General features: G+C 45.5%; 1 protein-coding gene across 1 annotated transcript in view; it reads right to left on the bottom strand.

Moving 5' to 3' along the window:
• PDGFRL (platelet derived growth factor receptor like) overlaps nucleotides 1–21134 on the bottom strand; it is a 63586-nt gene extending 42452 nt beyond the window's left edge. Inside the window, exons 1-2 of the mRNA XM_017539647.2 lie at nucleotides 20945–21134; nucleotides 6261–6558 (exon numbers count right to left, since the gene is read on the bottom strand). Of these exons, the coding sequence (XP_017395136.1) occupies nucleotides 6261–6558; nucleotides 20945–21119 (473 nt within the window). The 5' untranslated portion in view covers nucleotides 21120–21134. The remainder of the gene's footprint in view (nucleotides 1–6260; nucleotides 6559–20944) is intronic.
• Nucleotides 21135–23319: the final 2185 nt, after the last annotated feature.

Genomic DNA, 23319 nt, shown 5'->3' with positions numbered 1-23319 from the left:
AAAAAAAAAAAAAAAAAAGTAGTATATATATACAATATTTCTCAGCCTTAAACAAAAAGGAAACCGCATTATGAGCTGCAATATCAAAGAACTTTGAGGATATGATGCTGTGAGAAATAAGCCAGTCACAAAAAGACAAATACACTGCATGCTCCATTTATACGGGGTACCTAGGGTAGTCAAACTCATAGAAACAGACAGTAGCAAAGTGACTGCCAGGAAAGAATGCCAGGTGAGGAGGATTTCAGTGGGCACAGAGTTTCAGCCATGCAAGATGAAAACATTCTAGAGGTCTCTTACACAACAATGTGCACCTATAGTTAACAATACCACACTTCAAAATTATTATTTTTTTCTATTTTTTTTTTTTTTTTTAGATAGAGTTTTTTTTTTTTTTTTTTTTTTTTTTTTTTTTTTTAGATAGAGTCTCACTCCTGTTGCCCAGGCTGGAGTGCAGTGGTGTGATCATGGCTCACTGCAGCCTTGACTTCCCGGGCTCAGGTGATCCTCCCACCTTAGCCTCCCAAGTAGCTGGGACTATAGGCATGTACCACGGGTCAGGTTAAATTTTTTTTTTGAAACAAAATTTCACTCTGTCGCCCAGCATGGAGTACAGTGCTGCCGTCTCAGCTCACTGCAACCTCTGCCTCCCGGGTTCAAGCAATTCTCTGCCTCAGCAAGCTGAGTAACTGGGACTACAGGTGCTCACCACCACACCTGGCTAATTTTTGTATTTTTAGTAGAGATGGGGTTTCACCATCTTGGCCAGGCTGGTCTCAAACCCCTGACCTCGTGTCCACCCGCCTTGGCCTCCGTAAGTGCTGGGATCACAGGCATGAGCCACCACGCCTGGTGTTTTTTTTTTTTGGTATTTTTAGTAGAAATGGTTTTTCCGTGTTGCCCAGGCTGGTCTTGAACTCCTGGGCTCAAGTGATCCACCCACCTTAGCCTCCCAAAGTGCTGGGATTACAGGTATGAGCCATCATGCCTGGGCTTCAAAATTATTAAGAGGGCAAATCTACATTATGTGTTTTTTACCACACAAATATATATAGTAGTAAGTCTTTCCAGATTTGTTCCAAGCAGAATATCCTTACATTCTCAATTACACACATACACTTCAAGTGTGGAGAGGGAAACAGGAAGAATGGATTCACTTTCTCCCTCTCCACCCCCTATCCAGCCCACTGAACCTTAAAAAGGACTCTATCCTGTTACATTCACGATGCTAGAGGGTCGAGGCAGAATAAAAATGTGAAAGATGTCTTAATACAAGAGGATAAGAGAGAGAAGTAGATGGATTAATATTACTTACACGCATATTTTATTTATTCTCCAAGGTGTGTGTGCAGGGGTGTGTGTGTGTGTGTGTGTGTTTTTAAGAAGGGCAAATGTATCAGGGGTGCTTGTCAGTCAAGCATTCAATAGAGAAAGCTAACTGCCAACTACCCAGCTAAGTCTCAGTGAAAAACACAGATGTTAAAATAAAAGCAGTAAGTGTGAAGAGAGCTGAGAAGAGGAAGCATCAAGTGCTGTGGGAACACACAGCTGGGGAGGCCTGCCATGGATTTCCCAAAGTGATGCCCGGGCTGGGGTTAGCCCATTGATGAGGGGTCCAAGAGTGATCCTGGCTATGAAAGCAGCAAACTTTAATATTTCGGGAACCTGGTGCTTTCCAGAATCTCACAGGAGCCCAGGGCAGGGAAAGAAGAGTGACTGATCGAGAGATTAGAGGTGACTCCAGAGAGATGGCAGAGGTCAGGGAGGGCCTCACTGTCATGTCAGGATGTTGGACTTTATCTCCAAGGGAACCCACTGAGTGGTGAGTAAGGGAGCCACATGTTCCACTCTTTTTTTTTTGGAGATCGAGTCTCGCTCTGTCACCAGCTCACTGCAACCTCCACCTCCTGGGTTCAAGTGATTCTCCTGCCTCAGCCTCTGGAGTAGCTGGGACTACAGGCACACACCACCATGCCCAGCTAATTTTTTTTGTATTTTTGGTACAGACAGGGTTTTACCATGTTGGCCAGGATGGTCTTGATCACTTGACCTCATGATCTGCCTGCCTTGGCATCCCAAAGTGCTGGAATTACAGGCATGAGCCACGGCGCCCAGCCCACTCTGACTTTTAAGTGTTGCTCTGGCCGCAGTGAGAAGCCCTAGCCCAGGCATGGTGACTGCAGTATCAGAGACGGGAGAGAACAGCAGGTGAGACTGTGACAGTGACTCCAGGAATGGAAAGCAGACAGATTTCCATACCTGGAAGAAGGCTCAATTTCTATGAATAGGGAATAGAATCGTATATTGGGCTGGTAAAAAAGCAGTAGCGGTTTTTCATCATTACTTTGATGGCAAAAGCCACGATTACTTTTGCACCAAACTAACAGAATTTTGCAATGTAAAAGTGAAGGCTGAATTGGCTTAATTTGGTGACTGACTGGATGTAGAGAATGCGGAAGGGAGGGAGGAGGCACAGATGCTCCCCTGTCTTCTGGTTGGGTAAACAAGTGGGTAATGACGTCCTTGAGGGAGATGAATTTCTGCAGAAATAGAGTTTTTGTGGAAATATGAATCCGTTATGCATGTGCAGATTCTGCAATACCTGCCCTCTGCAGCCCCCCCCCTTTTTTTTTTGAGACTGAGGCTTGCTCTGTTGCCAGGCTAGAGTGCAGTGGCATGATCTCGGCTCACTGCAACCTCCGCCTCCCAGGTTGAAGAGATTCTCCTGCCTCAGCCTCCCAAGTGGTTGGGACTTCAGGTAGCTGGCACCATGCCCAGCTAATTTTTCTACTTTTAGTAGGGATGGGGTTTCACCATGTTGGCCAGGATGGTCTTGATCTCTTGATCTCTTGATTTGCCCACCCTGGCCTCCCAAAGTGCTGGGATCAGAGACGTCAGCCACTGTGCCTAGCCTGCAGCCTTTCTTTCTCCCATTCTAGTCATTTCAGATAACATCTGATATTTCTGCACTGTTAATCCACTGTATTTCTCCATTGTACACGGAAATAGGGTTGGAATGAACCTTAGAGATGATTTCATCCCGTACCCTTCATTATACACGTAAGAAAACTGAGACCCAGAGGAGTTTAGGAGACTTCGCCAAGGTGCACAGGACTCTAAACTGATACGCGCCCCCCTAATCACAGCCTGTGCTCACGTTCCTCCCAGCTCCCCGGGAAGTACGTGTTTCTTTCTTACTTCTCACACTTGCCGCTTTCACCAACTTAACCACACTTCCTGGTCCAGAAGCCCAGCCTCCTGAAGGTACTCATTCAAACATGAGAAATCATTGGTCATCTTACCAGCTGAGGCCTCTGAATACAATAATCAGATTTGTGAAAGTAAAAATAATCAGAAGCAGTTGAAAAGTAGTTGAAGTTGATAATCTGGTCAAGTTGCTCACAGAAATCTCCTGTTAGGCCATTTTAGTTTTCATTATGATTACTTAAAAAACAACGTAAAACATTGAGTCCATTAATTTTCACAATATGATTTTTTTTTTTTTTTTTTTGAGACAGAGTCTCATTCTGGAGTGGTGCTGACTCAGGCTGGAGTGCAGTGGTGCAATCTTGGCTCACTGTAACTTCTGCCTCCCGGGTTTAAGTGACTCTCCTGCCTCGGCCTCCCGAGTAACTGGGATTAAAAGTGTGTGCCACCACATCTGGATAATTTCTATTTCTTGTAGAGATGGGGTTTCACCATGTTGGCAAGGCTAGTCTTGAACTCCTGGCCTTAAATAATCTGCCTGCTTTGGCCTCCCAAAATGCTGGGATTACAGGCATGAGCCACTGCACCTGGCCACACGATATAATTTTTTCCCCCCCATTTATTTATTTTATTGCATTTTAGGTTTTGGGGTACATGTGAAGAACATGCAAAATTGTTGCATAGGAACACACGTGGCAGTGTGATTTGCTGCCTTCCTCCCCATCACCTACATCTGGCATTTCTCCCCCTGCTATCCCTCCCCAGCTCCCCACCCCCCACCGTCCCTCCCCTATTTCCCCCAAACTGACCCCAGTGTGTAGTGCTCCCCTCCCTGTGTCCATGTGTTCTCATCGTTCAACACCCGCCTATGAGTGAGAACATGCGGTGTTTGATCTTCTGCTTCTCTGTCAGTTTGCTGAGAATGATGGTTTCCAGGTTCATCCATGTCCCCACAAAGGACCCAAACTCATCGTTTTTGATGGCTGCATAATATTCCATGGTGTATATGTGCCACATTTTCCCTATACACAAATAACAGACTAACAGAGAGCCAAATCAAGAACAAACTTCCATTCACAATTGCCACAAAGAGAATAAAATACCTAGGAATACAACTAACAAGGAATGTAAAGGACCTCTTCAAGGAGAACTACAAGCCACTGCTCAACGAAATAAGAGAGGACACAAACAGATGGAGAAACATTCCATGTTCACGGTTACGAAGAATCAATATCGTGAAAATGGCCACACTGCCCAAAGTAATTTACAGATTTAATGCTATCCCCATCAAGCTACCAATGACCTTCTTCGCAGAACTGGAAAAAAACCACCTTAAACTTCATATGGAACCAAAAGAGAGCCCGCATAGCCAAGTCAATTCTAAGCAAAAAGAACAAAGCGGGGGGCATCACACTACCAGACTTCAAACTATACTACAAGGCTACAGTAATCAAAACAGCATGGTACTGGTACCAAAACAGAGATATAGACCAATGGAACAGAACAGAGGTCTCGGAGGCAACACAACATATCTACAACCATCTGATCTTTGACAAACCAGACAAAAACAAGCAATGGGGAAAGGATTCCCTGTTCAATAAATGGTGTTGGGAAAGCTGGCTAGCCATGTGCAGAAAGCAGAAACTGGACCCCTTCCTGACACCTTACACTAAAATTAACTCCAGATGGATTAAAGACTTAAACATAAGACCTAACACCATAAAAACCCTAGAAGAAAATCTAGGCAAAACCATTCAGGATGTAGGTGTAGGCAAGGACTTCATGAACAAAACACCAAAAGCATTGACAACAAAAGCCAAAATAGACAAATGGGACCTAATCAAACTCCACAGCTTCTGCACAGCAAAAGAAACAATCATTAGAGTGAATCGGCAACCAACAGATTGGGAAAAAATTTTTGCAGTTTACCCATCTGACAAAGGGCTGATATCCAAAATTTACAAAGAACTAAAGCAGATTTACAAGAAAAAAACTAACAAGCCCATTCAAAAGTGGGCAAAGGATATGAACAGACACTTTACAAAAGAAGACATACGTGAGGCCAACAAACATATGAAAAAATGCTCATCATCACTGGTCATAAGAGAAATGCAAATCAAAACTACATTGAGATACCATCTCACGCCGGTAAGAATGGCGAACATTAAAAAATCTGGAGACAGCAGATGCTGGAGAGGATGTGGAGAAGTAGGAACACTTTTGCACTGTTGGTGGGAGTGTAAATTAGTTCAACCATTGTGGAAGACAGTGTGGCGATTCCTCAAGGACATAGAAATAGAAATTCCATTTGACCCAGCAATCCCATTACTGGGTATATATCCAAAGGATTACAAATCGTTCTACTATAAGGACACGCGTACACGATATAAATTTTTAAACATCTATCTCTATGCATAATAGTTTTCTATAAAATTTTGGCTTCCTATAAAATTTTACTCATCATGCATTTAAAATTGTCATATGGTTTTGTCACATGATTTCCTATAAAATTTTACTCTTTCAACCAACGTTGGTAGGATTTGCAATTTTTTTTTTAACTAGGTAAAGAAATAAAATCTATGGCTTTTGCTTTTTGAGCTTCTATGTTTATAAGCTATGAGGGTAAAATGGTACATGTCAGAAACAATGTGTAGTAATAGTTAACGCCAGGCATGGTGGCTCACGCCTGTAATGCTAGCACTTTGGGAGGCCGAGGTGGGCAGATCACCTGAGGTCAGGAGTTTGAGACCAGCCTGACCAATATAGAGAAACCTCCTCTCTCCTAAAAATACAAAATTAGCCAGGTGTGGTGATGCATGCCTGTAATCCCAGCTACTTGGGAGGCTGAGGCAGGAGAATTACTTGGACCTGGTAGGCGGAGGTTATGGTGAACTGAGATTGCACCATTGCACTCTAGCCTGGGTAACGAGCAAAACTCTGTCTCAAAAAAATAAAATAAAATAAAAATAATAGTTAATAAGGGTTTTTGTTAACTATTACAAATCCTTAACCCTACACAGTTAAAAAACAAAAAAAACAAAAAAACCACTTACCTGAGTCGAGAGTCCTTAAAGGTGTCAAGATACGCAGGGTAGCTCCATCCAATTTTACTCCCTTTACAGCGAAGCTCTACAGTTTGCCCGGCCAGCAGACTCAGGGTAGCGGCGGGTTTCTGGAAGCGACCTTTATCCAGCACTTGCATCATGATAGATTGTGTCTTTGGTGTTGAATCCGCGGAGTCCCTGTCCTTTATTTTAGGAATTTTGGGCTTCACCTTCTTGTTGGTAGGTTTGATTCTGTTCTCCCCTGGTTCTTTCGGACGCTTGTTCTTGGGAGGGTGTTGGCCAGTAACTGCACAAATGTAAGGAGGGAGAAGTGGGTTAGAGTAACAGCATCCTCAGAATATCTGAGGCGAGTAACTTTTTTTTTTTTTTTTTTTTTTTTTTTTGACACAAATTTTTTCTTTTTTTTTTTTTTTTTTTTTTTTCTGACACAGATTCTCACTCTGTTGCCCAGGTTGGAGTTCAATGCTGTGATCTCAGCTCACTGTAACTCCCGTCTCCCAGGTTCAAGTGATTCTCTTGCCTCAGCCTCCCGAGTAGCTGAGATTACAGGTGTGCCCACTGCCACACCCAACTCATTTTTGTATTTTTAGTACAGACATGGAGACAGGGTCTCACCATGTTGGCCAGGCTGGTCTCGAACTCCTGACCTCGGGTGATCCACCTGCCTTGGCCTCCCAAAGTGCTGGGATTACTTAGGCGTGAACCACCACGGCCAGTCCCAATCACCTTTTTAGATAACTCCAGAGAAGATAACTTTTTAATTCTCCCCTCTTCATATGTCAACATTGTTTTCAGTAAAAGTCATGTAATCATTTTTTGACTAGTTTTAAAACAATAATTAAAAAGGAATATATTTTGGCTCCAAAGAGATTATTAAATTCAGCAAAATAGTTCCTATATGAGCTGAAGTTTGCCCTTAGAAAACAAAAATATTATTGCCTGTACTTCACACTGTCTCACAGTCTCCAAAGGGTCACATAAAACAGAACTGATGCCATTCAAGGCTGGTTCTTTACTTTGCAATCTCTATGTTATCATTGTTCAATTTCATTCTACTGTTTTAACACAGAAACATGTAGTTCCACATGGTCTGGAGACACAAACTGTGCTGAAAGTGCATGCAAAAGATTTGGTGTTTATGGTTAGAAACGGAATCTCACTCTATCACCCAGGCTGGAGTGCAATGGCATGATCCTAGCTCACTGTAGCCTTGAACTCCTGGGATCAAGTGATCCTCCTGCCTCAGCCTCCTGAGTAGCTAGGCCTACAGGTATGTGAGACCATGCTAAGGTAATTTTTTAAAAAAGAGATGGGGTCTTGCTATGTTGCCCAGGCTGGTCTTGAACTCCTGGCCTCAAGCAATCCTCCCACCTAGGCCTCCCAAAGTGCTGTGATCATAGGTGTGGGCCACCGTGCACAGCGAATATTCTGAACCACGATGAACTTTCTCTCAAAACAAATGATAAAGTGGAGATTACATATGTCAGGGGCTGGCAATGTCTTGGTAGAACACAATATTTATTATTAAAGAGTAAGTATTAAATGTATACAAATCTGAAACTTACATATAAATTATTAAAACTCAACTGTAATTGTAGCAATGATTTAAAATTTCACCAACAAAGTATCTTTGGGGAAGGAGTATTTTATCATCAACATTGTTGAGAGTTGCTGGCAAAGAGTGATAATAAAAAGCTGACTGGCAGCGTGCAGTGGCTCACGCCTGTAATCCAGCACTTTGGGAGGCTAAGGTGGGCGGATCACCTGAGGTCAGGAGTTTGAGACCACCTTGGCCAAGATGGTGAAACATCGTCTCTAATAAAAATACAAAAATTAGCTGGGTGTGGTGGTAGGCGCCTGTAATCCCAACTACTCAGGTAGCTGAGGCAGCAGAATTGCTTGAACCTGAGAGACAGAGTTTGCAGTGAGCGAAGATCTTGCCATTATACTCCAGCCTGGGCATCAAGAGTGAGATTCTGTCTCAAAAAAAAAAAAAAAAAAAAAAAGGTTTACTGACTTTAAGTTGCTTGCTTTTATTGTTGTTTTTGCCTTCCCTATAAATAAGGCACCCATTACTGCTTGCACCCAGGGAACAGTGCCCCCAGTGTTCTGTCCCTGGCAAGCCACTGGACTCCAAAAATCTCAGCTAAGCCCCTCGCAGTCATGCAGTGGTGTCCACTTAACAAGAATGAAGAGGGAACTGTAGGTCAGGCGTGGTGGCTCATGTGTGTAATCCCAGTACTTTGGGAGGCCAAGGCAGATAGATCACTTGAGGTCATGAGTTCGAGACCAGCCTGGGCAACACGGTGAAACCCCGTCTCTACTAAAAATACAAAATTAGCCAGGTGTGGTGGCACATGTCTGTAGTCCCAGCTACTCGTGAGGCTGAGGCATGAGAACTGCTTGAACCCAGGAGGTGGAGGTTGCAGTGAGCCAAGATTAAGCCATTGCACTCCAGTCTGGGTGATAGTGACACCCCATTTCAAAAAAAAAAAAAAAAGGAAAGCAAAAGAAAAAGGGGACTGTTGAGTTTCAGTTTCAGTTTGACCATCGATCTGCAGAAGCTCAAAGGCCACTGTGATAGATACCCATAGAACTACAAAATGTTCAAACTTATGATATCCTCGGAGATCATTTAGGTCAAGTCCTCATGCTGCAGATTTATAAACTATAGGAGGCCCTGAAAAGCTGAATAAACCATACAAAGTCATTCAGCTGGTTAGTGGAAGAATGTGAGAGCAGAAGTCAGGGTTCCTATTCCCATTCCAAAGTGCTCATCTCACTGCATGGAGATAAACATTCTGTACATATTTTGAATAAATAACCACACAGCCCTTGGCCAATTGAGAGAATTATAGGGCGTTTGTAGAAAATGGGAAAATGTGCCAGGTGCAGTGACTCATGCCTGTAATCCCAGCACTTTGGGAGGCCAAGGCAGGTGATCATCACGAGATCAGGAGATCAAGACCATCCTGGCTAACAGGGTGAAACCCCATCTCTACTAAAAATACAAAAAATTAGCTGAGCATGGTGGCGCACGCACTTACTCCCAGCTACTCGGGAAGCTGAAGCAGGAGAATGGCTTGAACCCGGGAGACAAAGGCTGCAGTGAGCTGAGATCATGCCACTGCCTCCAGCCTGGGTGACAAAGCGAGACTCCATCTCAAAAAAAAAAAAAAGGGAAAATGTGATGGATCAGGAGAAACGTATAATAAAGAATGCAATAAATGCAGTTGATTTGCAGTCAACTGTGTAATGATGAATTTGGTTTTCTTTGTGTGTTTCCCTTTGACCTGTGAAACAGGAGCCACGTGGTCTCCACTCTTAGTTCAGCCTAGCCCTGACTGTAGAACCAATCCTGCCCTTGGGAACTCTCGGCTCAGTGTGAACATCCAGGCCACATTCTTTGGGCTTCTATGCCTCAGTCCCTGAGCCTTGCTTTCTTTTCTGTGACCTCTGTTTTCTCTTAGGCCTGAGTCTCTTCTTATTTCCCTTCCTTCCTCTACTAAGCTTCATCTTGGTTACAGGCTTTACTGAGCATTCTCAATCTGACCTTGAACTCTAGTCTCCAAGGCAGAACCCCCAACATCTGCTGTTGAATCTGCTGTTTGCCCATGATTCTGCTCACCCTGCACATGTAGTTTATCACCCCTGGTTCTAATGATAGGTGGGGATAGACAATGGCTCCCATGCACACGCTCCCAGCCTCCTAGAAAGAAAAGCAGTGTAACCGTTGGGAATGTGTCAGACCAACGCAAGTACATTAATCCAGCAACATCAATTGTGAAGCGCAAGTCTCAGCTCTGCAACAAGGTAGAAGTTACAGCTTTTTTTTGTTTTTTTGAGACAGAGTCTTGCTCTATCACCCAGACTGGAGTGCACTGGTAAGATCTCAGCTCACTGCAACCACCACCTCCTGGGCTCAAGCAATTCTCCTGCCTCAGCTTCCTGAGTAGCTGGGAATACAAGCACCTGCCACCATGCCTGGCTAATTTTTTTCCATTTTTAGTAGAGTCAGAGTTTCATCGCATTAGCTAGGCTGATCACAATCTCCTAACTTCATGATCTGCCCACCTCAGCCTCCCAAAGTGCTGGGATTATAGGCGTGAGCCACCACACCCAGCCAGTTTTTTTCCTTAAGATAGAAAATAATACGCCAGGCATGCTGGCTCACACCTGTAATCCCACCACTTTGGGAGGCCAAGGAGGGAGGTTTGCTTGAGGCCAGGGGTTCAAGACCAGCCTAGACAACATGGTAAGACCTCATCTCTACAAAAATTAAGGAAAAAGAAAAGCTGAGTGTGTTAACACATGCATGAAGGCTGAGGCAGGAGGATCACTAGAGCACAGGACTCTGAGTTTATGGTAAGCTATGAATGCCCACTGCAATCCAGTCTGGAAGACAGAGCAAGACTCTGTCTCAAAAAAAGAATGAATGATGTCCAAGTAATCTGTGCCCCATAAATCTTTTAATGCCTATGAGATTAATGAACCTCTGGATTAATGTCTAATTTGGTATTCTCTGTATCATGTAACGGGAATTCAAGTTATCAGAAATGACAATAACCATTTGTAAATGCTATGGAATTTAGACAAACAGCTACTTTTCTGACTTCTCAGCTATCAGATCTTATGTGTCTATGTTACCCAGGAACATCAGATTATCTGATTATGGAGATTATGCATCCAAATATTTACTGTTATCTATGCAACATAATTTGACCTTTTGACCAAATAGCCCACCAGTTGAACTAACTGTGTAGTTGGTCCAGCTGACTGACCACAGAATTGGCCTACGGTTTGATGCTAACGATGCTAAATTAAAGGAGCCAGCCTAGTGGCCCCACAGATACACAGACAGTCCTGGAATGGAGAGACTCCCAAATCCCATGTCTAAATTTTAAAAGAATATGACTAAGCAGGCAAGGTGGAGCATGCCTGTAGTCCCAGCTACTCAGGGGGCTGAGGCATGAGAATCACTTGATACTGGGAGAGGGAGGTTTCCATCCTGGGCAACAGAGCAAGACTCTGTCTCAAAAAACAAAAAACCAAACCCCTGATTTCCAGGACAAATAAACAAATGTTACAAAGCAAGAAGGAAGCAGGACAAAGAACCATGATTATTCATCATCAACTGAGAAACACAATCAAATCTTATTCATCAAAAGTGACCTATTAACCTCTCTAATTCAATAGAACTGTGTAGGGGAAGAAAATAAATTCATTAGAAGAATCATTGACTGCAGCTTGGATGAGATTTCTTGTTAAGCACAGTCATTAATATCCAAGTGCTACAGCTGCTTGGTTTTCTCTTCCCTGACTGGCAGTAAAAGGGAAAGGCCAGCTCTAAGAGTAGCACCCCACTAACCACAACATACATTCTTCTGAGCCGCTCAGTTGCTTCCCAATCAGTTACATAAACTGAGAGACACCACTCTCATTTTTCCATTTTTCGTGAAACACCCCACAGGAACACACACACTTTACCAAGAACGAAGCTGAGAAGGTGGGAAAGCCACCGTAGGGAGAGGAAAATGTAGCATGATGTAGGAGCCCTTCCTTTTTCTATTCCTCACTCCAAAAAACCTTCCTACTGTTAGAGGTGTTCGAACCATAGAGACTTCATCTTGAATAGGGGCTGGGTAAAAAATAAGGATGAGACCCACTGAGTGGCATTCCCAGGAGGTTAAGGCATTCTTCAGCACGGGATGACACAGGAGGTTGGCACAAGATACAGATCACAAACACCTCGCTGATAAAACAGGTTGCAGTAAAGAAGCTGGCCAAATCCCACCGAAACATGATATGTAGTCATCCCCACTGCTCATGACATGCTAATTATAATGAATTAGCATGCTAGAAGACACTCCCACCAGCGCCACGACAGTTTACAAATGCCATGCCAACATCAGGAAGTTACCCTATATAGTCTAAAGAGAAGAAACCTCAGTTCTAGGCATTTCCCATCCCTTTCCCAGAAAACTCAAATAATCCACCCCTTGTTTAGCATATAGTCAAGAAGTAACAGTAAGTCTGTGCAGCTGAGCAGCCCATGCTGCTGCTCTGCCTATGGACAAGCCATTCTTACATCCTTTACTTTCTTAGTAAATTTGCTTTCCCTTTACTCTATGGACTCCGAATTCTTTGTTGCATGATATCCAAGAACTCTTTCTTGCGGTCTGGATCAGGACCCCTTTCCGGTAACACTATCACTGTTTAAAGTATCATTTTAAAAACCATCAAATAGCAGTTTCTGAGAATTAGATCCTTCGATGCCAGGATAAATACCTCCATTTGAAGCATTTTCCAGAATACCTGTTAGAACACAGCTGATGGCTCTTTTCTTGAAAAACTTGATTCACGTGGCTCCCCGGATGCTGCGCTGTCCTGGCTTTCCTCCGGAGTCACTGATAACTCTTCAGTCTGTGGCAGCTCTACATTTTCCTTTCCTGCCTGGTCACTCCTCACTAACTACTTCCATTCTCTAAGTGACCTCACACAGTCCGCTGACCCTTGCAGCATTTACATGCTGAAAGCTGCCCTAGCTCCTGTCCTGACCCTGCCTCTGCACTCAAGATCTGAATAACCTGTTGCTTATTCAGCACGGCCGCTTGGAAGACTAGTAGGCATCTCAAAGTTAGCATGTCCAAAATTTAGCATTTCAAATTTAGCATGTCTGACCCCCTTCAGACCTGCTCCTTGCTGATGTTCCCTTGATCAGCAAATGGCAATTTTATTCACTCAGGACAAAACCCGCCAAGTCTCACTTCTTTTTTTAATTTTTTCTCTCCTAAGCCACAGCCAATCCACCAACAAATTTTGTTGGCTTCATCTTGAAAATAGACCCTGAACGCAGCCTCTTTTCCTTCCATCCACTGATACCACCCTGGACCAAGCCACTTGCCACCCAGACATTTACACTGTCTCCTGAGCGGTCCCTGGCTTCCACTGAATGACTCCTTCACCCATCTGTGCTGCTGTAAAGGGGATAGCTGAGGCTGAATCATTTATGCAGAAAAAGCGTTTACTGAGCTCACAGTTCTGATGGCCACAAGATTCAAGACTGGGCATCTGGTGACGGCCTTAGGCTACTTCTACTCAAGGCAGAAGAAGGAGAATGGGTGTGTGCAGAGATCATGTGGAGAGAGATGGAGCGAAAGACAGAGTCGGGAGGTGCCAGGCTCCTTTTAACCAGTTCTTACGAGAACTAACGTAGCAAACACTCACTCTATTAGTTCTATCACCTCAGGGAGGGCAACAAGCCATTCATGAGGGATCTGCCCTCATGACCCAAACACCTCCCATTAGGCCCCACCCCCAGCAGTGGGGATCAAATTTCTTGTGGTGGTTTTTTCTTTTTTTTTTTAAGATGGAGTCTCACTCTGTCACCCAGGCTGGGGTGCAGTGGTGTGATCTTGGCTCACTGCAACCTCCGCCTCCTGGGTTCAAGTGATTCTCTTGCCTCAGCCCCCTGAGTTGCTGGGACTACAGGTGCCCGCCACCATGCCAATTTTTTGTATTTTTAGTAGAGGCGGGGTTTCACCGTGTTAGCCAGGATGGTGTCGATCTCCTGACCTTGTGATCTGCCTGCCTCAGCCTCCCAATGTGCTGGGATTACAGTCGTGAGCCACGGCAGCTGGCTGGGGATCGAATTTCAACATGAGGTTTGGAGGAGGTCAAATATCCAAACCATAGCATTCTACCTCGGGCCTCCAAAACTTATGTCTTTCAAATATTGCAAATTGCAATCATCCTTTCCCAACAGTCCCCAAAATCTTAACTTGTTCCAGCGTCAACTCAAAAGTCCACACTCTTATCTGAGACTTGAGGCAAGTTCCTTACTGCTGTAAGCCTGGAAAATCAAAAACAAGCCTTGGCCATCCCCACCCCTACGACTTTGCTGGGCGAAGCCCACGTGGCTGATCTGACAGGTTGGAGTTGAATGCCCGTGTCTTTTCCAAGATGACAGTGCATGCTGCTGGTGGCTCTCTATTTCTGGGGTTCCCATGGCAGCCCCTTCCCACAGTTCCCCTAGGCAGTGCCCTGGTGGGGACTCTGTGGTGGTTCTGCCCCTGTAGCGGCTTCTGCCTGCACACTCAGGCTTTCTGATGCATCCTCTGACATCTAGGTGGAAGCTAAGTCTCCATCACTCTTGCGTTCGGACACCTGCGGAGTTGAAAACAGGTGGAGGACTCCTGAGCTTAGAGCTTGCGTCCTCTGGAGCAGCATCTGGAGCCTTTTAAGTCAAGGCTAGAACCGGTACAGCTGGGATGGGGCAGTAGCATCCTCAGGTTGTACAAGGCAGCAGGGCCTGCCCCCCAAAACCATTCTATTCTCCTGAGTCTCTGGGCCTGTGATGGGAGAGGCTCCTCGAAGATTTCCAAAATGGCGTCAAGGCCTTTTCCTACTTTCTTGACTACTAGCACACAATTTCCTTTATTTCATGCTAATTCCTTTAGCAAGAGTCTCTCGGCTGTACCCTTGGATTCTTCTCCTGAAAATGCTCTTTCATTCTCCACCACATGGCCAGGCTTTAGATTTTCCAAACTTTTACTCTCTGTTCCCTTTTCATTATAAATTCTACCTTTAGGTCATTCCTTTGTTGCAGTAATTAATCTTGATCCTACGTTTTTAAAAATAGTCACACCCACCACTTCTTGAGCACTTTGCTGCTTAGAAATGTCGTCTTCTGGAAACCCTAGGACATCACTCTTTACTTTGGCCTTCCACAAATCCCTAGGGCGTGGACACAATGCAGCCGAGTTCTTTGCTAAGGCCTAACATGGGTGACCTTTGCTCCAGTTCCCAATAAGTTATGTTTCCACCTGAGCCCTCGTCAGCACGAACTTTACTGTCTACACTTCCTTCCATCAACAGTTTGGTCACAACCATAACCATATAACCAATCTTTAAGAAATTCCAAACTTTCCCTCCTCTTCCTATTTTCTCCTGAGCCCTCCAAACGCTTCCAAATCTCTGCCCAGTACCGAGTTCCAAAGCTGCTCACATCTTCAGGTATCTTTTTAGCAATATCCCTCTCCTTGGTGCCAATTTTCTGTCAGTTCCTTTTTCATTGCTATAAAGGAATACCTGGGCTGGGTTGTTTATAAAGAAGAGAGGCTTATTTGGCTGATGGTTCTGCAGACCGTACAAGAAGCACGGAACCAACATTTGCTTCAAATGAAGGCCCCGGGCAGCTTCCACTCAGGGCAGAAGGCAAGGATAACTAGCTGTGCAGAGATCACATGGTGGGGTGGGAGGAGGAGGTACCAGACTCTTTTTAACAAGCAGCTCTTGCTGGAAACAGTAGAGAACTCACATATCCCCAAGGGAAGGCATTAATCTCTTCATCAAGGATCTACCCCCCAAGGCCCAAACACCTCCCACTAGGCCCTACCTCCCAACACCACCACATTGGGGGTCAAAATTCAATATAAGATGTAGTGCGGACAATCCATATCCAAACCATGGCATCTACCTTTGAACTTAGAAATCAAATTATGGGTACAGTACTTCTCTGTTCAGAACCCTCTGGTACCTTTCATCTCATCTAGAAGCAAGCCCTAAATCTTCCCATGCCCGACAAGGCTTGGCCGTGTCCTGTCTCACACATCATAGCCACAGCCACACTGGCAACCGAATCAAGCCCATCTCAAAGTTGTCGCACTTGTGGTGCCCCTGGCGTGCACAGCTTTGCTTTCAGCTCTCTCTGGGGTTTGCCTCCTTGCTCCAGGCAGGCTTCTAGCTGTCCATCCTAACAGCATCCTCACATCCCGTGGCCCCCTCAGTCCTCTCCATGTCTCACCCTGTCTTATTGGTTGAATTGTATCCCCTAAGATGATATGCTAAAGGCCGGGCATGGAGCTCACACCTGTAATCCCAGCACTTTGGGAGGCTGAGGTGGGTGGATCACCTGAGCTCAGGAGTTGGAGACCAGCCTGACCAACATGGTGAAACCCCATCTCTACTAAAATTACAAAAATTAGCTGGATGTGGTGGTTCATGCCTGTAATCACAGCTACTCAGGAGGCTGAGACAGAAGAATCACTTGAACATGGGAGGCGGAGGTTGCAGGGAGCCAAGATTGCGCTGCTACATTCCAGCCTGGGTGACAGAACGAGACTAAATCTCAAAAAACAAAAAGATATGCTGAGGTCCTAACTCCCTGGTATCTGTGAATGTAACCTCATTTGGGAACACAGTCTTTGCAAATGTAATCAAGTTAGCATGAGGTCATTAGGGTAGGCTCTCCTCCAATAGGACTGATAGTCTTATGAGAACACACACACATGAAAATGCCATGTGAAGACAGACACAGGGTTCTCATGGTCACATGGTAACAGAGGCAGAGACTGAAGTGATGCAGCTGCAAGCCAAAAAATGCCAAGGGGTTGCTGACCACAACCAGAGGCTAGTGGAGGCAGCGAAGGATTCTACCCAGCATTTTAGAAGCAGTGCGGCCGTGCTGACACTGACTTTGGACTTCAAGCCTCTGGACTGTGAGAAAACAAATTTCTGTGGTTTTAAACCTCCCAGTCCATGGTACCTTGTTATAGCAGCCTGAGGAATCTAGTAGATCCTGATTAATGATTCTTTTTTTTTTTTTTTTTTTTTTTTTAAAGACAGAGTGTTGCTCTGTCCCCCAGGCTAGAATGCAGTGGCTCGATCTTGGCTCATTTCAACTTCCGTCTCCCAGGTTCAAGCGATTCTCCTGCCTCAGCCTCCCAAGAAGCTGGGACTACAGGTGCACGCCACCACGCCTGGCTAATTTTTGCATTTTTAGTAGAGATGGGGTTTCACCATGTTGGCCAGGATGGTCTCGATCTCTTGACCTTGTGATCCACCTGCCTCAGCTTCCTAAAGTGCTGGGATTACAGGTATGAGCCACCACGCCCTGCCCTGATTAATGAATCTTGCTGCCATTTACCACTTCCTGAAATTATATCTTTACTTCTTTATTATCTTTCCTCTCCATTCGATTATGAGCACCACAAAGAAAGGGTTTTAGATTCTTGTCTAGATTGAAAAACCATCAATCTTTTGACCACCAGATCTCTCTCCTGCCTTAAACTTTTCTCTCTGCATTCTAAGTATCAGAAATTGTTTTGTATGTCAAACGTGCCAGCCAAGACCCTACACGCTTCCAAGCATTATTTGCACTCATAAACAATAAGGAATTTTAGAATTCTTTTTTCATTCTAAAGATTTCTGAACTAATATTTACTTTTTTTTTTTTTTTGAAAGAAGAAATGAAGACCCAAACGTGTCAAAGGCTCCTGGTTTAACAGGAGCCTTTAACAGAATCACCATCACTGTGTCTATGTCTTTACCTTCTTAGAGATCTGGCTATATGGCCCTCAACCATAATGAGCCTCTTTAGTCCTCCCAGAAAGAAACCCCCTTCACCAGATGCAAAATAAACCCAGGTTATACTGAAGATCAGATTAGCAGGGATCAAGGTTCTCATGCTGTTCAACCAAACAGTAGTGACAAATCAATATTACTGCTTCAATGTTTGCTCCTGACATTCAATAAAAATATGTAGGTAATCGGCCAGATGCGGTGGCTCACGCCTGTAATCCCAGCACTTTGGGAGGCTGAAGCAGGTGGATCACAAGGTCAGAAGATTGAGACCATCCTGGCTAACATGGTGAAACCCCATCTCTACTAAAACTACAAAAAATTAGTCAGGCGTGGAGGTGCACACCTGTAGTCCTGGCTACTCGAGAGGTTGAGGCAGGAGAATCACTTTAACCCGGGAGGCAAAGGTTACCGTTAGCAGAGACTGCGCCACTGCACTTCAGCCTGGGTGACAAGAGTGAGACTCTGTGTCGAAGAAAAGAAAAAGGTAGGTAATCCAAATAAGTCAGGAAGTACCTATGATTTTACACTTTTTAATGTGAAAATAGCAGCACCCTATCAATAAACTCAGTGGCATGTATTTCATATAAATGCTGAAAATCAGGTGCCATGATCGATGTCTAAAAGTGGAATCTTGGGCTATTTGTTACCTGTTTTCATGCCTCACTTTCATGCCATGGAGTATTATGTGATCTTCCAGCTACCCCTCTTCATGAGGAGAAAACACATTGCTTCCAAAAAATTAAAGCATTTTAGAATTGGGAACAGCAAACTTGACTGGGTCAGGCCAGATGTTCACCCCCATATGCACTTGCAGGGAAGTCTTTTCCACTTAGAAGACTGTCTTTGACTTGTCCTGGTGGCTGACACCTGTAATCCCAGCACTTTGAGAGGCCAAGGTGGGCAGATCACTTGAGGTCAGGATTTTGAGACCAGCCTGCCCAACAAGGTGAAACCCTGTCTCTACTAAAAATATGAAAATTAGCTGGGTGTGGTGGTACACGCCTGTAGTCCCAGCCCAGCTACTTGAGAGGCTGAGGCATGAGAATTGCTTGAACCCAGGAAGTGGAAGTTGCAGTGAGCTGAGATTGTGCCACTGCACTCCAGCCTGGATGACAGAGTGAGATGTCTCCAACTTAAAAAAAAAAAAAAAAAAAGACTGTCTTTAGATGTGATCAGAAAAACGAAAAGGCAGTTTTTTGTGTCTGCAGTTTGTGCTTTGGGATGGCCCTGCAGGCTGCATATTCCCACTGCCAATCAGAGACCAGCACTGCAAGGGCCTCCTGAGTAATCCACTCTCCTTAGTAGCTCCCGGCCCCAACCCAAGACACAACTCAAAACCAAAAACCATGCTTAATAGGTTTAGCCAAACTGTTTCATAACTTAATGAAGCACTATGTGTTCACTATTTTATCCATAAATAGTCCATACATTATAGATGTGTGCACTTTTTTTTTGAGATGGAGTCTCACTCTGTCACCCAGGCTGGAGTGCAGTGGCATAAATTTTTGTATTTTTAGTAGAGATGGGGCTAATTTTTGTATTTTTAGTAGAGACAGGGTTTCACCATGTTGGTCAGGCTGGTCTTGAACTCCTGAGCTCGTGATCTGCCCACCTCGGCCTCCCAAAGTGCTGGGATTATAGGTGTGAGCCATCTCACCCAGCTGATATGTGTACTTTCATAAACAAAATCTCAGTGCTATTATCACCTACAATTTATGAATTACTTCTTACATTCAGTCTGTATTCCACTCCAGTTGTAAGATGCTTACTGTTGTAAATGCTTACTGTTTGTACGGATTACATTTTATTTAAAGAAATGCTAAGTTACTTAGGCAGATGTTTGTAATAAACTCACATGGGCTGGGTGAGATCCAGGAGGCAGACTGGAAGCCACTTCCTGAGCCTCTAAGACTGGCAACTTGGGTATAAACAAGGGAATGGCCGATTTGAAATTCTGCCTGGCCATCTCCTGCCCTATTCAAAAAATGATACCACAAGCTACATTCCTGCCTTTTCAGCAGTTGCATACAAAGACCTGCCAGGAGCATTTTAATATTTCATTTTACAAACAGAATCACGCTAGCTTCTCTCTGGACAGAGTTAAGTGTTACTCTCCTCCCAGTAGAAGTGCTGCCTACACTTTATTAAGCAAGGGTCTGGGCTGAAGGACCCTCATGCTCAACTTCAAGTCCCACAACTATCTTGAATTTTCAAACTATGATGTGGGTTTTTTTTTTTTTTTTTTTTTTTTTGGCAAATCTTGTAGTTTCCTAGGAAAGAAAGGAACTGGTCAGGATAGAGGAGTGGATAAAAATGTGAGCCAGGTTGAGCTGGCTCCAGAGTGAAGTTGCATAACAGCAAAAGCTACTTTTCCACTAAATCTAAGCAAAAATTGTGCTGATGCCCAGGAATTTCAGGAGAGGTTTGAGGATACCAGGATGTACCCAGATGAAACATGCACTGTACAAATAACACCCATGGAGCGAGTGGAGCAAACAAAACATCTAAATGCTAACAGGAATGTATACTAAGCATCGCAGTAACACACACACACACACACACAGAAAATAACACCTGACCCTGTGGTCATGAGTCTACACAACAGCGTGGACCCAGGCAGGCACACATTCAAAAACGCGCAGTGGACATGGTCCCATGTGCTGTACAGAAAATAAAAGCATTTTCTTCACCTTTACCCATCCAATTAGATAAATACAACAAGCTGTGGGGTTTTGATTCCTTTCTAAGTTTCATACACTGACATTTTTGTTCGAAGTTGTAGGCAGATCTTGTAGGATTCAAGCCCAAGATGGTAGACGAAACACACCCAAGGCTGCGAGGGGAGGAGGAGGTCCCCTGGTAGGAACTCTGCAGCGGAATCAGAGATTGCCCTGCTTAGGTGGCACCCGCTCTAGTAGCAGAGGTCCCGGCCACGCCGCTGGGAGGTGGAAGCGATCCGAGGCTCCCGCGCCACCTCCCAGACCGACACGTTGACACTGGGGGCTGGACCAGGCGCTGACTGGGGATGCCTGGTTCGCCCGGAGGTGCGGGGCTTGGAGAGGTCCTGGGGGCTCCTAAGGGTCAGGGTACCTGCCACCTTCCCTAGAGGGCTCTCCCGGCAGGGAAAGAGCGGGAGGAAAGGAGACCCCATCAGGAGTGGGCAGGTGCATCTGGCAGGCAATGGCGCAGGGGTCAAGCCACCGAAGGCCGAACGTTAGCGCAGAAGCTGGCAGGCAGGCGGCGGGGGCTGCGGGTCCCGACTAAAGTCAGGGCACAAGCCAGGTGGCCCCGCGCCCAGAGTCACTCACCATCCTCCAGCGCTTCGTGCACCAGCAGAAGACCAAGCAACAGCCAGACCTTCATCTCGGGGACCTCGGACCTCTGGGCGCAGGAGCGCGGCGGCTGCGCGGGGCCCGGGCGCAGGGGAGGCGGCGGGCGAGGGGCGGGCTCCTGGGACGCCGCAGTGGGAGGATTCGGTTTCATGAGGAGGAACAGAGTTTGGGGGGAAAAGTTGGGGAATTAAAAAAATAAAAAAAATAAAAAATAGTCCTTGTAATGTGACTTCTCCTGCCCCCTGGCGGAGCCGCGCGCGCAGCGCTTCTTCCCAGCGCGGGGAGGATGGGCTAAGGGCGAAATGGGAATTACCACAGCCGCTCCTGGAATTTCTCCAAAGCTCGGCGTTTGCACCAAGATACCGAGTTCAAGAAGGCCCAACGGGTGCTAACGGGGTCACGTTTAACCACGAGTGTCCAAATGTCACCAGTGCTCGCCCCACGTCCTCAGGCAGAGCCTGAGTGCTCTGTAAAAAGTGCTCCCTAAATATATTTTTGTTCTTTCCGTTTCTCCGTCCCATACGCCCTCACTCACATGACCGTTGCCCTGGGTTCTTGCTGCTTCTCTGTGTCTGGCCAGAGATAGGCTCTGTACCTAGCCCTGTAACTGCTGGTGAGGGTGGGAGGACAGATCGATTACAGGAATAACGTGGAAAATGAGACGGCGCAGACAACCTGGGCTGTGGTGGTGAGGCGGGAGAATAGGTAATTAGGGTAACCACGGGCTAGGGGGATAAGCAGGAGAAAAGCAGGTGCAGCCGGTTCACAGAAGTAAAAGATCAGCAGGTGCAGACAGTTCTAGGCATGATTAGGCGGCACACAGGCCACATTGTCTCCTCTGATAACAAGACAGAAATTTCCACTTCAGCCTCTGATTGGCTGTAGGCCAATCCTTCATAGGGTGTAACCAGTTGGAGGCCTCTTAAGGGAACCCAAGGGTGTTGCCAAGTTCTTTTTGCTTCATAAAATCTCTGGAGAGGATCAGGCTTTTGTGGCTTGCTCCAGCCCTCTCAGTGAATTGCCTTCAATATGTCTGCGCTTTCCTTCCTCGCTTCTGTTGCTTTGTTTTTCGCTGTGTCTTTCTTTTGCTACTTTGGGTGTTTTGTTCAATTTTTTGTTCATCAGGCCAAGAACCTGGACCACTCTTCCTGGTAACAGTGGGGCAGAGGATTCAGGCTTTCACATGCCCCTCTGCAGAGAGCCATCCTGGGTTTCTGAGCTGGTAGACTCAGAGCAGTTTGCTAACGGGGGAGATGCCAGGTGTGTGTTCCCCCAGGTGAGAAGCAGCTCATCTCATTGTGACCTTCAGCACCAGGCACTGCTATTAAAGAGAGCTCAATTCTAAATTACAGGAAAGAAACTTCTCCCTCAACACCCAAGGGAAGAAGTGCTGCCATTTATAACAAACTAGGGCTCCTCAGTCACTTCATGAAGGAGGAAACAAAAATTCTACATTCTGTTGCCCGCTCTAGCCCGAGCTTTGCCACTCACTTGCCTTGCGGTGTAGAGAACAATGGTCTGGGAATAAAGAAGACCAACGTTTAGATCTCGCCACAGCCACAAACTCGCAACGCCTCTTAGAAGTCACTTAACCTTCTGGGTTTTAGCATGTCTAGTTTATTAAGAGAGGGAACTAGATGATTCTTTCAACAGGAGTTTGCTATGTGATTACTATTATGGATATGAAGGGTAAAACATCATCTATCACGGCTACTTTAATTATACTTTAAGTTCTGGGGTACATGTGCAGAATGTGCAGGTTTGTTACGCAGGTATACACATGCCATGGTGGTTTGCTGCATCCATCACCCCGTCATCTACATTAGATATTTCTCCTAATGCTATCCCTCCCCAATCCCACCACCCCCTGCCATCCCTCACGTAGCCCCCCACCCGCCGACAGGCCCCGATGTATGATGTTCCCCTCCCTGTGTCCATGTATCATGGCTACTTTTAAGGAATAGACACACATTTAGACCAGTGCAATGTGATGTGTCACGTTCTGGGGAGAATTCTGAGCAAAGGACTTGGAGGATGCACATGGGAGTGGCTGAATCTGCTTTAGCTGCCCCACCCTGAGATTTCTTTTCATTCTTTTCATTCCACGAATTGACGGTTTCACTCGCACTCAATGTTGGAGCCTGGGGTTGCCTTTAGATTCCTGCTCTCCATCCACTCTCCCCTCCATGCTGACTGCGTGCACAGGTCCGCCCCTCTTACACCATCAATGTCAAACTTCCCTGCCCTGGCTCAGGCTGTTTTCCTCTCTTATGAGGAGTGCAGCCACAGCCTCTAATGGATCTCCCTACCCCTCTTTCTTGTACCTCAATTTATTCTTTGCCAGGCAATTC

The sequence above is a fragment of the Cebus imitator genome, unplaced genomic scaffold (genome assembly GCF_001604975.1).
Source record: "Cebus imitator isolate Cc_AM_T3 unplaced genomic scaffold, Cebus_imitator-1.0 Scaffold120, whole genome shotgun sequence".
In the NCBI taxonomy this organism is placed as follows: domain Eukaryota; kingdom Metazoa; phylum Chordata; class Mammalia; order Primates; family Cebidae; genus Cebus; species Cebus imitator.
Note: the sequence above shows the minus strand (reverse complement) of the source record. Positions and strands in the feature narration are given on the sequence as shown.